At 51.8% G+C, this 16,954-nt stretch overlaps 1 protein-coding gene across 1 annotated transcript; it reads left to right on the top strand.

Annotated features, from left to right (window-relative positions):
- The first annotated feature begins 3,586 nt into the window (after positions 1 to 3,586).
- On the top strand, positions 3,587 to 16,954 carry LOC123345643 (C-type lectin domain family 2 member D-like). The gene is made up of 5 exons (XM_044982638.1): positions 3,587 to 3,665; positions 7,441 to 7,557; positions 15,550 to 15,731; positions 16,418 to 16,521; positions 16,737 to 16,954. Exons 1-5 carry the CDS (start codon positions 3,587 to 3,589, stop codon positions 16,885 to 16,887), a joined length of 633 nt encoding a protein of 210 aa, XP_044838573.1. The 3' UTR covers positions 16,888 to 16,954.

Here is a 16,954-nt window from a genome sequence, read left to right as displayed (position 1 = left end):
CTCTGTGTAGCTGGGATTGTTTTCCAACCTGCCTCCTTTCCCCAGCGCGCACAGACAGCGGGGGGGGGGGGGGCGGGAAGGCGGGTTCTGCACCCCGCAGTGCGGGCCCTGGCTTGTCCCTGGGTCAGGTTCTCCCTGGTAGGGAGGAGACCGGGACGCCCTTCCTAGGCGCGGGGTCCCCGCTACTAGCGCCGATTGGCTCCGCTCTGACTTGGAGCCAATCAGAAATGGGACGAGAGGGTCTGGCCTCACTTTGGGGCACATCACTTCCTTGGGTGCTGCGCACGCAGGCGGTGGTGGTTCTGCGCAGGGCTCTGGGTCTGCTCGCTCGGGTCTCAGGTGAGGGCCGGGCAGCGCATGTCTCTGAGCCGGGTCAGGGACACGCTGAGTCAGCTCCAGGGACGCAGCTACCCCCAGGCACCCCCACTCCCCCCCGCTGAACCTTGGGCTCCGTCTGCTGCCTATTCCCGGAACCCGCGGTGGGGGGACGCGGCGCAGCCGGCCGGAGAGAGCGGGGCTGGGGCCGCAGGAGCTGGTTTCCCTGACGTTGCGGGGGAGCAGGGCCCAGCTGGAGGCTGAAGGGGGGGCAGTGGCTTTGCTCCCCCACATCATGGCGGCGGTGGGAGGGGCGGCGAGGCAGAGAAAAGCGGAATCCGGCGCCGCGTGGGGCGGCGGAACTTCCGGAGCGATGGCGGCCCTTGGTGCGGGAGGGGAAGCGCCCCGAGCTCCCCGCGGAGGAACACGGGCCCGGCCCAGTGACCCCTGCGGCGGCCGCGGGGAGCTCAGCCCGGGACTGCGGGGAGAAGCAGGTGAGCGCAGGGCAGGACGTGCAGCTGTAGCCCTGGGTGTGTGTAACCGGGAGCCCAAACCCTCCCCCCACCCCGCCTGGTCCCAGAGCTGTCAGTGCGGGAAGGGGGAGTCTGCCCCCCCAACCCACGCAGAGTCCCCCCCACACCTCGCCCCCAGAGCTGTCAGTGCGTGGGGGTGGGCTGATGTCCCTCCAAGCCCTACACCGGGATAATCAATAGGTGAACCACAGGCCAATCCGGACCACCAGAAACTTTTGAATGGACTGTGAAATCTTTTTATTTACTTATTATCATTACAGTTGGTGTTTTGTGGGGGGTTTTTCAGTTTTTTTTTTGTATTATTTTCTCTAGTGTCTGGATCTTTACTACACCTTGACCAGGAACTGTGGACCTTGACAAAAAATGACAGACCACCCCTGCCCTAGTCAGAGCTCCCCCGCCCCACTTCCCGAGTTGTCAGTGCAGGGGGGAAGGGAAACCCCCCAGCCCCAGGCAGATCCCCCCCCCCCCCCCCTCAGAGCTGTCAGTGTTTGGGTGGGAGGGATGAAGGCAGATTGACTTAAATTAACCAGATTTTATATTTCCACTGTTAATCATGATTTAAAGCAGCAAGCAGGTACCTCCACTTAAACTGACAGTTTTCATCTAATTTGCCATTTTTACTTTTTAGTTACTTTTTCCTAAAGGGAGGCTGATTCTCAAACTGATAACCACTAAAACCTGTAGATCTACATCTAAATAAAGCTTTTACAGTAAATTTGGTATTTTTTCTTAACCAGGAGGATACGCTATATCTACACACATTAATTGCTTAAATAATATAGCTACATGTACAAATATTCAGATTTTCAACTTTTTAATTTTTGGGCATTTTTTTGGTTTTGGTCAAGCTTTATTTGGATGGGACTCAGATTTCAATTAAACTTAAATTCAGCATTTTATTTTTTTTTAAATAAAAATACCTTAAATATGCTGGATACGTTAGGGGGGAAAGGGTTCTCAAAACATGTTTTGCGTTTAAAACTGATTACTTAAAGTCATGTACCCTGGCCATGAGCAGGGATCATAGCTGCTATGACAATATAAATAAATAAATAAATAAGGTAATAAATACCTGTAGTTAGTGAATTGAACTAATTGCTTTTAGTCACCATGGGTGGGATCAGCAAAAGTACTTAGATGCCTAAATCCCAGTTTTGGCTCCGCTGCAATCCACAAAACTTCTGATAGGCCCCTAAACTCACTTGGCACTTAAGTTTATGAGACTAAAAGTTCTCTAGGTGTCTGTTTTAGCCTTTGAGGATGTGCATTGTTGCCTCATGTGACTCATCTGGACGTCTCATGTGATGACCTAACCACTGGACTAGAAGTTATAATGTGGCATCTCCTCTTTCTCTGGCTTTTGTAGTCAATAGCCTCCCTGTGGTCTGGATTTAGGTGCCTATCTCTAAGAGGGGCAGAGGTTAGGACACACCCCACTGGTCAGCATCTCCCATTGGTTGGCTTAAGTGGCTCCCCAGCTAACGTGTTGGCTCCCCATTCATTTGATAGGAGCCTATGGGCCTAAATCAGCTTTGTGGATCACAATGGTGTTTCTTGGATTTTCTATCCACCTACAAGCTAGGAGCTGTGGGGCAATGCCTGAGTCCTTCATGGCTCCCACTCCATGTTCGTTAAGACTTTCGAGCAGTGGTTCTCAGCCCATGTACCATTGTGGGCAGCATCCAATACTACCTGTATGGCCCTGAGGATGTCACATGGGCCGCAGCCGTGTGCTGATTGGCCTGCAGGTTGAGAACCATGGCTCCAAAGCTCCCCTTCTCACACCTAGTTTTCATCCATGGATTGGAAGAGCAAAACAAGCTTTGCTGCTTTTTCAGCTCCCAATCGGTTTCTTAACTTTTGAATAAACTGAAATGAAGAGAATGGTCTCTCTGTACCTGCGCAAGAGGCTACTGCTGTCCAAAGCTGCTTTAACAAACTGTCACCGGTGCGTAGCCAGTGACTGGCACCACTTCAGTGGCCTGACTTTCTTCAAGACTTCACCAGCAAATATGTTCTGCTGGAATATCATTCCTTTTAATTTAAGTTATTTTAATGGATTATAATAATTTTAGGCCATAACATAGTGTTATTTCAAGTTTAATTTTAAATTGGTTTCTTTTAAAACCATATTTATTTAAATAAAAAAATCAAAATTTAAACCACTGATTTTTTTTTATCCAACCAAGGGGGTGGGGAAGCCTGTGTCCCTGAGAGTCCTTCCAAGGTGCTGTGTCTGTGCCCCTCCCAAAGCTACATCTCAAACTCACCCCCCTCCAACTTCCCAGAGTTGCCAGTGCACGGGGAGGCACTACGCACAGCTCTGCATTGTGTACCAGGGCACACCAGACATAAAAGGCATGTGCACATCCCTGCCTGCACCCCACATCCAGTGTTCTCCCTCTCCTGCCCAGCTCCGAATTGAGGAGTGAGAGGAAATGGGGAATCTTCAATGAGGGGCCTGATGGCACAGGAGGGGGTTGGTTACTGCACTAGTCTTAGCTCTGGGCTTTTGTTCTGATGAATGGGGGATGGGACACCACAAACAAACCCACCGACCCTTATGCTGTCCTGACTGTGTCATTGCAGATTCTAGGTCAGCTGGGAGAGGAGCCAAAGCCGGGGACACTGCACTGGCTGGAGCTGACTCTGCCATGGCTGCTTGAGCCATTTCTTGCAACTGGCTCCAAGCTGATCAGAGTCCAGCACCCACCGCTGCCTCCCTGAGAAGAGAGATGGGGAACTGGGCGGAAGCAGATCCCCCTGGACAGCTTCTTAACAGCTCCATAGACTTGAAGAGTGGAGAAGAACCAGGTAACGGAGCTTCCCTGCCTAGGAACAGGCTGGAGGGAGGAGATGCCTTTCAGGGGTGGGTGTAGCTGTCTTTCCTCCTCCTCATTCCCCCACCCCTGCCCCATGCAGCAGAGGCTGTATTGCTTCAATGGACTCGGATTGTGCAGCACATGCTCTCTTGTGTGGCAGTTGCACGTATGGTTTTTAGGACTGTACGTGTTCTATCCTCTTGAAAACGTTTGGCTCACGTCTCCCTGGGTCGCTCCTGTCACTGCTCTTTCCTTTTGGTTGTTTGTCCTTCCAGTGTGTGAGCTGAGGTGTTTGCACTCATAACCCATGCAGAGCCCTGCCTCCGAGCATGGCCAGGAGCAGGTGTAGCTACCAGTGGCCACAGCACATTCATTTGTGTTTTGCCAGTGAATGTATCATGCCCTCAGATGTGTCTCTGGGCACTAGGGAAGAGGATTTGCTAAGACTGAACTCCAGCAGGGGTTCCCTGGATTTACACTCCCTGGGATGGAGGAGGCTCTTCCAATGTTTCTGCCAACCTTTGGTTGTTAATTATGGCAACTCTGGATATTTCATGTTAACCATATAAATGCTCCAACCCTTTAACTTTCCTAAATTCTTTTTATCTATTTCCTGTGACAGTGAGTTCCGCAGTCTAATTATACATTGGCTGGAAAAAATAGTTCCTTTCCCAACCCTTTAATCTAATTGAATATCCCTGTCACGTGGTCTGCACAGGTTTTCACTCTATGCCTGGGCCCTGTGTTGGCTTTCTTCGGTGCTTCACCTAGCTGCAGGGCCCAGGTCACCCACTCCCAGCCAGCCACCATAGCCACCCATTCGAAAGTCCCCAGGGATGCATCTGGGTCACCTGTGGGGCCCATCTTGCAGAGTCCCACCCCGGCATCCCCCAGTGCCAGATTCACCATCTTTTGGAGGATCTGTTGGGTCGCTGACTGTTCCCTGATAAACTCCTGGAGTATCTGCTTTTGGCCGGCCTGCCATATCATCAGGGCCTGTCGTTCTGACTGTTGGGACTGTTGCATTTCTTGCACCGTGGTCACCAGCCACTTTAGGGTCTCCTCCACGCTGGCAGCCACTATTAATGATGGCTAGGGGGATCCTGGACGAGCCCCCAGTGTCACAGGGTCTACACAAGTTTCCACTCTCTCATGCCTGGGCCCTGTGTTGGCTGGTTAAAATAGAGTCCCCACATCACCTTCGGTGCTTCACCCTTGTGTCTTTATTTACAGTGCGACAGTGTTATCTTCCCTTCCCCCCCCCCCTCCCCAAACAGCTATCCCCAGTCAGACCCTCCCAGGGTCTCCTGGCCCACGAGGCTCCTTTCTTTTGGTGAGGGGACAGAGATGTAACCCTCCCAGGCTAGTCTCCTGTCTGAGCTTTCCTCAGGGCTTTTATAGCCCTCCTCAGCCCAGCTGTCGCTACTTAGCTCATAGCAGTGAGCCAGCCCTCATCTAGGCCTGCAGCTGGGCTCTCTGCTGACTGCCTGGCTTCCCTACCAGACATTAGGGCTTTAGCCAGCATTTTAGCAGGGCACTCAAGGGATTTACCCCTGCCCTGCCACAATCCCCTTGTGACGTTACTGACATAACCTGTGACCATATAGATCATTGTTGCAACCACTGTTACATATTTGCAGCCAATATTGTACAAAGGGTGTCATGTCAGGTGTCTATAGAAAGCATGATCATAACCAGCAAATCATAACCCATCTGTGTGTGTGAATTTTTGTAGTTGAAGTTATAAATATTGGCTACATACTTGTATATCAAGGTGTTTTGATTCTAAGAAGCCTCAGTAAAACATTTGGTCAGCTAATTCTTGAGAAGGGGCTATTCTCAGTAAGTGCCCAATCAAGAAACACTTAAGAGACAGTGAACCTTGGGCGATGCCAATCCACATCTGAGCTTTCCTGAAAAGGTTCAAACTAGCACGTAAACCAGGGCTAGGCAACCTATTGCACGTGTGCCAAAGGCGGCACGTGAGCTGATTTTCCGTGGCACTCACACTGCCCGGGTCCTGGCCACCAGTCCAGGGGGCTCTGCGTTTTAAATTAATTTTAAATGAAGCTTCTTAAACATTTTTAAAACGTTATATACTTTACATGCAACAATAGTTTAGTTATATATTATAGACTTATAGAAAGAGACTTTCTAAAAACATTAATGTATTTCTGGCACGGGAAACCGTACATTAGTGTGAATAAATGAAGACTCAGCCCACTACTTCCGAAAGGTTGCCAACCCCTAATGTAAACAATGGCTTCAGCCTGCAAAGAATTGTGCAGGGACATGTGACTTGCCCATGTGACTCCAGATGCCATCTTGCTGCTGGAATTTTCCACAGTAAGAACAAAGAGATGTCCTCCAAGGCAGAGAGTATTAAAAGCCCTGGAAACTCCTCTATCTTGTCTTCCCTCCTGCTTCATACCTCTGGAGGGACTTTGTACAAACTGAAGCTCTGAACAAAGGACTGAATGACCCATCCCAGCTGTGGATGTTCTCCAGAGACTTGATTTGAACCTGCAGTTTACTCCATCACTGCTACAAGCCTGAACCAAGAACGTTGCCATTACTGTATGTAATTGATTCCATTTAACCAATTCTAGCTCTCATCTATATTTCTTTTATGAATAAACCTTCAGATTTTAGATGCTAAAGGATGGTAACAGTGATTTGTGGGTAAGATCTGATTTGTATATTGACCTGGGTCTGGGGCTTGGTCCTTTGGGATCAGGAGAACCTTTTTTCTTTTACTGGGATATTGGTTTTCATAATCATTTGTCCCCATAACGAGTGGCACTGGTGGTGATACAGGGAAACTGGAGTGTCTAAGGGAATTGCCTGTGTGACTTGTGGTTAGCCAGTGGGGTGAGACCAAAGTCCTCTCTGTTTGGCTGGTTTGGTTTGCCTTGGTGTGCAAAGGAACCTCAGCCTGGGGCTGTAACTGCCCTGTTCTGAGCAATTTGTCATGAATTGACACACTCAGTTGGGTCCCACCAAAGGGCATCATTGTTACACCCCTTGCTCTTGTGTTACGAGACAGGGAGAACAAAGGGAAAGTGATAACTACCCCTTTAAGGGACAGGCAGGAGGCTACATCTGCCTCAGATGTAATCAAGGCAGGCCCATGCCATTAAGCATACTGCTGCCAATCCAGGGAAATTAAAGAGGGGTGCACCCACAGTACCACACCAGGCCACAAGGGGGCCTGCAGGGACTGTTCACAGCTTTATCACCAGAAGCTCCCAGTCTGCCTTCTGTCCCATCTGTTATTGCCTAGACTGTTTATCCTGTCCCCTCTCAGTCACCTCCTCTCCATGGCGAACAATCCCAGGCTTTTCCTCAAACTCTTGTCATGGATTTTCCAGGCCCCGGGTCATCCTCCATCCTCCTCTGAATTCTGCAGGGTACTTTCTGGGGATTAATTGAACTGGTGATTTGGGGAGTGATGTTCTCCTTTGCAGTCTGAATGGGAGTTCGAGTTAATATTTGTGTCCAGAACTGAGACAGAACCATTTATGTCAAAATAAATATCTGGTGTGTGTCAGATCAGAGCCTGATGGCAAACAATTCTGATTTGAGTCAGGATAGCTCAGTGGTTTGAGCATTGGCCTGCTAAACCCAGGGTTGTGAGCTCAATCCTTGAAGGGGCCATTTAGGGAACTGGAATTTAAAAAAATAATTAGCAGGGGGTTGGAGTAGATGATCTCCTGAGATCCCTTCCAACCCTGATATTCTGTGATTAACAGGTTTTGATCTTCCAGGTCATCCAGCTAATTCCAGCTCCAGGAAACCTGCAGTATGGGATCGTCCAGTTGCCCTCAGAGCCATAACCGTGGTTACAATGGTCGTCATCGTCGCTCTATTAGTAGCTTTGATAGGTAAGTTCCCAACCCCTGATGATTCAGTCTCTGGGTGTGGAGCTTTCTTCCTTCCTGGCTCACAGCTCCACCTCATCTCTCCCCTGGCCGCTCTGCTTTAGCAGTCAGGTCAGACAGGAGCCTCTCTAGGCTCTTTCATGGCTCCCCACCCCTCATCACTGTCATACCCGAGAGTATCACAGACACTAACGGATTTCTCCGCACACCCCTGTGAGGCAGGGTTGTGTCCTTGTCCTTGTTTTGTGGTGGGGGAGCCAAGACATCTGGGCTGGTTCCACAAAGGGCATTAAAGGGTCGAAGTCTCCGTTTCAGGCACCCTGTGATCTGCCAACCCCCTGCCCGGCTGCCACTGAACCTGGAGGCGCCTGAGCTCACCTGGGGACGACACTTTTGCTGTAGAAGTTCCCTCAGCGCTTCATGTTCTGCTTCTGGGCGTGTGCTGCTGCTTGGCCCTTGGCACCCAGAGGCCTGTCGTACCCGTGGGGCGGGATCTGGCAGGTGTGCTTAGGCTGCTGGCCTCTGTGAAACAGGTGGAGGACAAGGAGACACCGCCACGCTTAACCCTGCCCCAGTGGTAGGGCCCTTTCCTGGGATGTGAGACCCCAGTTCCAGTCCCCTCTGTCTGAGGGGAGACAGAATCTGAATTGGGGTTGCCCACCCCCACAGGAGTGCCCAGCCACTGAGCTGTGGGACAGTCTGATGCGGGGGGTCCCTTGATATTTCCTGATGAAGTTGTTCCACTTTGATTGAATAATTAAATATTAATTGGGCCAGAGAGTTAGAATCCCTCTGACCTAGTGAGTAGGGCGCCCACCTGAGCCGTGGGACCCCCTGTTCTCCAATCCCTGCTCACCAGGAGAGGAGACTGAAGCAGGGTCTCACGTCGGGGTGAGAGCCCTGCCAGTGGGTTAAAGGTGATCAGGGAGGTCGTCTTCTCTCCCCACCCTCCCCCCAGCCAGTTTCACTGGATTTAGGAGCCTGCTGCTGCACTCGCTCTCCCAAGAAGTGACTTAGGTACCTGACTCCAGGGCGGGGGGGTCCCCACTGCAGGTTGTTAGCAGGGCTGGGCCCCTCCCTGCAGCCAGGGCTGAGGGGCTGAGCTCTGAGAGGGGTGGGGTGTAGGGCACAGGCCTTGTCACTGTCTCCTATTGTCTGGCTTGGGCAGCCCCTGTCTAGCGAGCTGGCTGTTGTGGAGCCCGTTCTTAGGCACCGCTCCCTCCCCCTTCACTGTGTGGGGCACCCAGGCACCCAGCTCAGGCCCTGTGGGTCCCGTTGTTGTTGTTCCAGGGGTTTCCTAGGCGACTAAAAGTTCAGTGTTGGCAAACGCCTCCGTCCCTTTGTGGATCCGGCCTCAGGGACTCGCTCTGGGTCAGGCAGGGAGTCTGGCAGAGCTTGGAACTGAATCCAGATCTCCTGAGCCCCAGTTGTCCAGGGCAGCGAACACAAGACAGTCGCTCTTTTCCCGATTCCAGCCCCTCTGTTTCTCCCTTTTACACTCGGGGACTTTCTCTTCACAGCTGTTTGCATTGATGGACTGACACGGATCCAGTGTCCGATCGTCACTGAGCAGCGTAACTTGTCTGCAGCTCAGGGCTTTGAGGAGCCTGGCCTGGCCTGGCCTCATCTTCCTGCTGCCCCTCCCCTGGCTGTCCCCACAGCAGGGCTGGCAGGGGCTACAGCATCGCTGGTGTGAGATTTATTCAGCTGTGGGGGGGAGCCCCCATCACTGCAGAGGTGCTGCTGAGAATTTAACCCCCGGGGTCAGGGATCTCCAAAGGGAAGGCTCCCCAGGGGCGTTAAACTTGGCCAGTTGGTGCGTACGGGATGTGCGATTACAGGCTATTTCCATTCAGTGCGAGAGTCACTCTATTGTGCGGCAAGGTGTGGGGCTGTGGGGTTATCAGTGGGGCGCTGGAGGGTTTAGCAGCTGGGCGAGGGGTCTGGGTGCTGCTCGCTGGGTGATTAGAAGATGCTCTCACTGCCCCCACATTCCTCTCAGTGTAGTCACACGTTGCAGGCTGCGTTCCAGGGGATCTGAGGCTTTGATACACGAGATGGGTGAGGAGGGAAACCCGCTCAGAGAGGCTGTTGGATCTGACGGACCCTCATCTTTGTTATATCCTTGGGGCAGCCGGTGTAGGAAGCAATCACTTGAGGCCAGAGAGCAGGCAGCTAACCAAAACCTCCATTTTATTTACATATATACAGAGAGCTCCTCAACCGGTTGGAACCGGTTGAGCTAACCCATAATAATCTAACTCAGTTGCCATAGCAACAAAACCATGACAACCAAATACACAACAATCTTCAAGGCGTCCTTGTCTGGGGCCCAGCAGGTCTGGGAGCTTCTCTGCTTCCGCCTGCTGGTGGTTTGGGGGCTCTGAACTTGTAACATTCTGCCGCTGCGTATTGTACCTGCTCCCGTGAGATCAGTCACAGAAGTGACCCGCTCGGTGTTCACCCTGCGCTGCCTCCTGGACTGAGCTGCCCAGCTCTGTAGATGTGGCTGTGGAAGGTGTGAGCACATGACACTGCCGTTAGCCCTGTACGAGAATCCATGTGCTGGGCAGCAAGAGCGTGGGACCTGCTGGGGGGGTGGGGGGAGGCAGAGCACCGGTGCAGGAACTGTGGCCCCTCCCCCACTCCTTTCCCCCCAGGGCCGGTGGAATGTCTGGGGCTCCCCACAGCAGCCCAGGTTCCCTGGGTGGCTCTTACTGTTGTGTATTTGGTTGTCATGGTTTTGTTGCTATGGCAACTGAGTTAGATTATTATGGGTTATCTCAACCAGTTCCAACCGGTTGAGGAGCTCTCTGTATATATGTAAATAAAATGGAGGTTTTGGTTAGCTGCCTGCTCTCTGGCCTCAAGTGATTGCTTCCTACACCGGCTGCCCCAAGGATATAACACTGGCGACGAGGGTGAGACTCTGGTGCTGCTCCAGTAACAGAAGGAAGTAGAAGTCAAGGTAAAGACCAAACAAAGGAAAAAAGCTGCTTCTTTGCACTGACTGTGAAAGTGAAACTAAAAATCATGGCTACTCTGACCAGGCCCCTGGAGCCTTTTGATGAGAATACAGAGCAGTGGCATGTGTATACTGAGCGTTTTGAGCTTTTTGGTATTGCAAATGACATTACAGAAGCGAAGAAGGTGCCAATATTCTTAACTGTTGTAGGGGCTAAAACCTACTCTCTGCTACGCAGCTTACTACACCCTGTTAAGCCTGAGACTAAATCTTACAGTGACATTGTGGAAATCCTGGGGTCTCATTTCTCCCCAAAACCACTGGTAATTGCTGAAAGATATAGGTTCCACAAAAGAGACCAAAAGGAAGATGAAACAGTTGTACAATTTGTAGCCATTTTAAAAAAAGCTAGCAGAACACTGTGAATTTAAAGAAATGTTACATGATGCCCTGCGTGACAGGTTAGTGTGTGGCCTGTACAGTGAAGCTATACGGAAGCGCCTACTGACAGAGGCTCAGCTTACCTTACAGAAGGCTGTTGATATTGCTGTCTCCATGGAACTGGCTACAAGGGAGGCACAATACATCGGTGCACCCCCTAGGGTGCAAAAAGTGTCACAAGAACCGACCCACAAAACTGTGCAGAGTCAAGAATGTTACCGGTGTGGTAAGCTGGGTCACCAGGCATCAGAATGCTGGTGTAAGGACCTGGTGTGTCGACACTGTGGCAAAAAGGGACACATTGAGTGTGCCTGTAAACAAAAGAAAAAGAGGCCTGTGGTCTGGCCGACAAAAAGAGGAACCCTACATACCCTAGAGCAGACCCAGGATGATCAAGGTGACACCTCATCGCAAGAGGAAGTGCCACTGCATGTTTTGTCTTTGGCAATGGGCTCACATGAATACTGGGTAACCCCGTTATTGGATGGCAAATGTATACGCATGGAACTGGACACCGGTGCAGCCGTCTCACTGATCTCCGAGACTGTGTATAAAGAAAAGCTACAGCATCTTCCGCTTAAGGCAACAAAAACTGTTCTGAAGACGTATACGGGAGAAGCTGTGCCTATGCTGGGCACTATTGATGTTAAGGTGGAGCTCAATGGACAGGTGGCTAAATTGCCACTGTTTGTGGTGAGAGGTAACTACCCAGCCTTAATGGGTAGGTCTTGGCTTGGGAAGATTCAACTGAACTGGGCAGAAGTGCACCGGATGACTAAAGAAGAAACCAGTCTAACCCCTATACTAAGGAAACATGCTGCTGTTTTTGGAGATGATTTGGGAAGTATGAAGGGAATCACTGTGACATTGAACATTAAACCTGGCAGTCCACCAAAATATCTGAAAGCCCGAACTGTGCCATATGCCATCAGGCCAAAAGTTGAAGCAGACCTGGAGCGCCTGGTCACCAATGGAGTCCTAATACCAGTTACCCATAGTTCATGGGCCACTCCTATCGTTCCAATCGTGAAGAAAGATGGCTCTCTCCGGATTTGCGGTGATTTTAAAGTCACTGTCAACCCAGTGTTGTGTGCAGAGCAATACCCACTTCCCCGCATCGATGACCTCTTTGCAGGCCTGGCTGGGGGACAAAAGTTCAGTAAGATTGATCTGAGTCAAGCATATTTACAGATGCACGTCGATGAAAAGTCCCAAGAGCTGTTGACTATTGTGACTCATAAGGGGCTTTATCGATACTGTCGTCTACCCTTCGGAATAACATCTGCTCCCGCCCTGTTCCAGAGGGCTATGGCCCAGATCTTGTGTGGCTTGTCAGGAGTTCAGTGCTATCTGGATGATATCCTGGTCACTGGAAGAAATGAAGAGGATCACTTAAAGAATTTAGAGGCTACCCTACAAAGACTGGAAGAGTATGGCCTACGAGTTCGCAAAGACAAGTGTGAATTCTTCAAGCCCTCTGTTGAATATTTGGGACACATCATTGATTCTGCAGGTCTTCATAAGGCCCCTGCAAAAGTTAAAGCTATTGTGGAGGCTCCCCCACCTCGAAATGTAAGCCAGCTGCGCTCGTTTCTAGGACTCCTGAACTATTATGGAAAGTTCATCTCACAGTTAGCCACACTGCTAAAACCACTTCATGAGCTCCTTGGGCAGAACAAGGCCTGGAAGTGGACTGAAGCCTGTGATGTTGCGTTTAACAAAGCTAAGGATGCATTGCTAAATTCTGAAGTTCTAACGCACTTTGATCCATCCTTACCACTGCAATTGGCCTGCGATGCCTCCCCTTATGGAGTGGGAGCAGTCGTGTCACATATTATGCCTTCAGGAGAAGAGAGACCTATTGCTTTTGCTTCACGCACTCTAAGCAAAGCAGAAACTAACTACGCCCAAATCGAACGTGAGGCATTAGGAATTGTTTTTGGAATTCGGAAGTTTCATCAGTACCTGTTTGGGCGAAAATTTACTCTTCTCACAGACCATCGACCTCTGACATCAATTTTTGGACCTTACACAGGCATTCCCCCATTAGCTGCTAGTCGTATGCAACGTTGGGCATTGTTACTTTCAGCACACACACATGAAATCAAATATCGGAAATCCACTCTACACGGCAATGCAGATGGCCTCTCAAGGTTGCCTTTGCCGGTCAAACACCACGATAGTGCCCACAAGGAAATCTTCTACTTTGAACAGGTAGAGAATACACCCATCACTGCTACTCAGATAAAGAAGGCAACTCGCGTTGACCCAGTATTGTCCCACGTTATGGACCTGGTGATGCATGGAACATCTCGACAAACCTCTCCGGTCTCATCCGACCTTGTTCCCTACATGTCCAAGCGGACGGAGTTATCGGTCCAATCTGGTTGTTTGTTGTGGGGGAGACGTGTCATTATTCCACCACCACTGAGATCACAGATGTTAGAACAGCTACATTCCGGTCACTGTGGAATAGTGCGCATGAAGGAAATTGCACGAAGCTATTTTTGGTGGCCTGGACTGGACAGCGCTATTGAAGAGAAGGCAAAAGCTTGTATGTCATGTCAGGGTGTGAGGAATGCACCCCAGTGGGCACCCCTACACCCATGGGACTGGCCTGAAAACCCGTGGCAACGTATTCACGTTGACTTTGCTGGCCCCCTTGAAGGAAGCATGTTCTTGGTGGCAATAGATGCCCATTCTAAATGGCCAGAAGTCTCTATAATGCAGTCCACTTCTGCAGAGAGTACTATCCAAAAACTACGAGGACTCTTTAGTCGTTTTGGTCTGCCAGAACAACTTGTGAGCGACAACGGACCGCAGTTCGTTTCTCAGGAGTTTCAAAATTTTATGAAAGCAAATGGGATACACCACATCACGTCAGCACCATATCATCCGTCCACCAACGGATTAGCTGAAAGATTTGTGCAGACAATGAAAAACGCTTTGAAATCAGCAAGGGGACATCACTCCATTCAAAAGCGTCTGGATACCTTTTTACTTTCCTACAGAAACACACCTCATGCTACGACCCACGCATCTCCGGCCTTTCTAATGATGGGACGACAGCTGCGCACTTGCTTTGATCTGCTGAAACCTTCTGAACCCCGACAAATTGTGCAACATCAGCAGCAATATCAAGTCATCAGACGGGCACCCAGAGCAAAAGACCGAACCTTTAGCCCGGGACAGCCAGTTTTGGCTCGGAATTATACTTCCAGAGCTAAATGGGTTCCGGCCACAGTCATCACTCAAACAGGACCTGTTTCCTACACAGTCCGGACTGCAGAGAATCTTACCTGGCGGCGACATGTAGATCAGCTGTTGCCAGGTCATGCCAGTCCTCAGGACCCATCTGCAGTTGAGGGGTCTGACTTCACCTCTTCTGGTGAGGGATCGAATCACGAGTCACCTGTTTCTGACTGTTCTCCTCCATTACTGCCGGCGGCTGAGATACCCCTTTGCCCAGCACGAGCTGATACCCCCTCCTCACCTGTTCGTGCTGCGGACCCTGAGCCCCTAGTGCTTTCGGGTGCAACAACACCAGTAGTTCGCCGTAATCCACCTAGAGACAGAAGACCTCCTCATCGGCTGGATCTTTAGCTAGGGCGAACCCACGGTTATGGGGCAAAATAATCCCCAGGGTTTAGCCGGGAATGGAGGCAGTCTACCCTCCTTCTCTAGTCTAGTGTGTGTTTTATTTAGGGGATGTTCTTATTAGGGGGGGAGGAATATGTTGTGTATTTGGTTGTCATGGTTTTGTTGCTATGGCAACTGAGTTAGATTATTATGGGTTAGCTCAACCGGTTCCAACCGGTTGAGGAGCTCTCTGTATATATGTAAATAAAATGGAGGTTTTGGTTAGCTGCCTGCTCTCTGGCCTCAAGTGATTGCTTCCTACACCGGCTGCCCCAAGGATATAACACTTACCACACCCCGGCTCTGGCTTCTGGCCTGGGCAGGTTTCGGGGCCTCGGAAGGGAAGAGGAGCAGGGGGTGGGGCCCCATGGTGGGGGGAGGGGAGCTAAGGCCCAGCTCAGCACCCTGCCAGGAAGAGGCTGGTGCTGCTAGCAGGGGCTGCGCTTCATGGCAGGGGAGCTGATTCCCCTCTCAGGTCCCCGGCCGTGAAGCGCAGCCCCTGCCGCCGCCGCCAGCACCGTGCCTGCCCGAGGCTCTACGCCCAGGTTAACAAGTGGGCAGGCCCGGGCCCCCCATGTTAAAACATGGGGGGGGGGCATGGCCCCCCCCCTTACCAACGCATTCCAGCGCCCCTGCCAGACACACTCCGCCCTTGCTCTCACCTTCCCCACTCCTTTCGCTGCACACTCTGTACATCCCCAGCCCGATGGGGGCTGTGGCCTGGTTGGCCTCTGGCACTGCCGCAGTGTGTGTGTCATAACAAACTCCAGCCACGCTGCGTGTCGGATTGCTGGGCCGTGGCCTCTGAAGCAGCTGCTGCTGGCCACTCTCGGACTGGCCCGTCTCTCCCATCAGTCTGATCCCATCAGGCAGTTCTTGTTTCTGTCCCTGCCCGTTCTCCACAGAGATGAGATGGGATGAGCTCTCCCCTTGTGTTTTGTGTTTTCTAGTGGTAACATCTAAGCAGCCTCCTCCATGCCCCCCTGCTGCCTCCTGGTGCCCGGACGGCTGGATCCGGATCCAAAGGAAATGTTACTATTTTTCTAAGGCTGAGGAGAACTGGACCTACAGCCAGAACTTCTGCTTGTCACATGCTGCCTCCCTGGCCGGGATTGAGAGTCCGCAGGAGCTGGTGAGAAGCCGGTTAGATGCTTTGTGCCAAGACCAGCGATCGCTGGCACCACTGACAGGGCTGGAGTCAGGCTGGGCTCAGCCCCTGTAGGGCCGAGAGGAGCCTGGGTGCCTCCCAGGCTGGGCAGCCAGAGTCAGTGCGGTTCTGGCAGCTGAATCCTGGCTGGACCTGGGGCTCCAGCCCCTCGACCCTGCGTCTGCCAGAGCGCAGGTGGGAGACTCGTTGAGTGCAGAGCAGGGCCGGCTCAGTCAGCTCCTGGCCAATGGGCTGCCTGGGGCTGGAGCAGGTGAGAACCTGCCCCCCCAGCTCCAGGGTTTCCCATGGGTGGGGCGGGGGGGAATCCAGCTGCAGGTGAGGTCTGTTTTATGCCTCTTCCCCTCAGCTTCCCTGCCCTGGTGCCAGGGGTCTGTCTGCCCTTCCCCTGCAGCCCCCTCTCCCTCCTGGCCCTGCTGTGCTCTGAGAAGGGGCTGCTGGGCAGATAGTGACCTTGCAGCTCAATCCCTGCTACATGCAGTAGGTGCCACAGCCCCAAAAAAGAGGCCGGGGAGGGTGAAGGGTTAATACTTATCTGCCCCCTTCACCCAGTAACCATGGAAGAGGCCTCTAGAAATCCCCTGCTGCCCAAGGTGGGGGAGCAGCACGGAGTCAGGGTCTAACACAGCTGATGCTTTTATTGGGTTTCTAAGGGTTCCCTGCTGCCATACGAAGGCAAACTGGACCACTGGATCGGCCTCCGGAAGGACACGGGCCAGGTCTGGAAATGGACCGACGGGACCGAGTTTGACCATTGGTGAGTTTTGTTCCCACCCCCCATTGATCAGAGGCTCTGGAAATGCCCCACTAGCTGCTTTAACGTCCCTTCCTGCCCAAGTGGGGCCTTGTGCTGGTGCAGGAAGGAGGATCCTGAGGGACTGAGTGCGCAGCTCCCTTCCCTGACTTGGGGTGTCTCCCCTGGTCTGTGCCTGGCACGCACTGACTCTAGCTCCGATTGCTTCTGGGTTTCAGGTTTGAAATACGTGGAGGAGCAGATTGTGCACAGCTGGATGAAGATTTCACTGTTGTCACATCAAGCTGCAGCACACCAAGAAAATGGATCTGCAGTAAATCTGATACCCCTGGGAAGGGAGAGGAGGGAGCTGTGGGAGGGGATTCGTGAACTCAAGGGAATTAGTGACCAGCTGTGACAAAGCCTGGTTCTAGTCCCCTCCATGGTCCCTCCATGC

Source organism: Mauremys mutica, chromosome 12 (assembly GCF_020497125.1).
Source record: "Mauremys mutica isolate MM-2020 ecotype Southern chromosome 12, ASM2049712v1, whole genome shotgun sequence".
Classification (NCBI taxonomy): domain Eukaryota; kingdom Metazoa; phylum Chordata; order Testudines; family Geoemydidae; genus Mauremys; species Mauremys mutica.
This window is presented reverse-complemented; position numbering and strand designations above follow the sequence as displayed.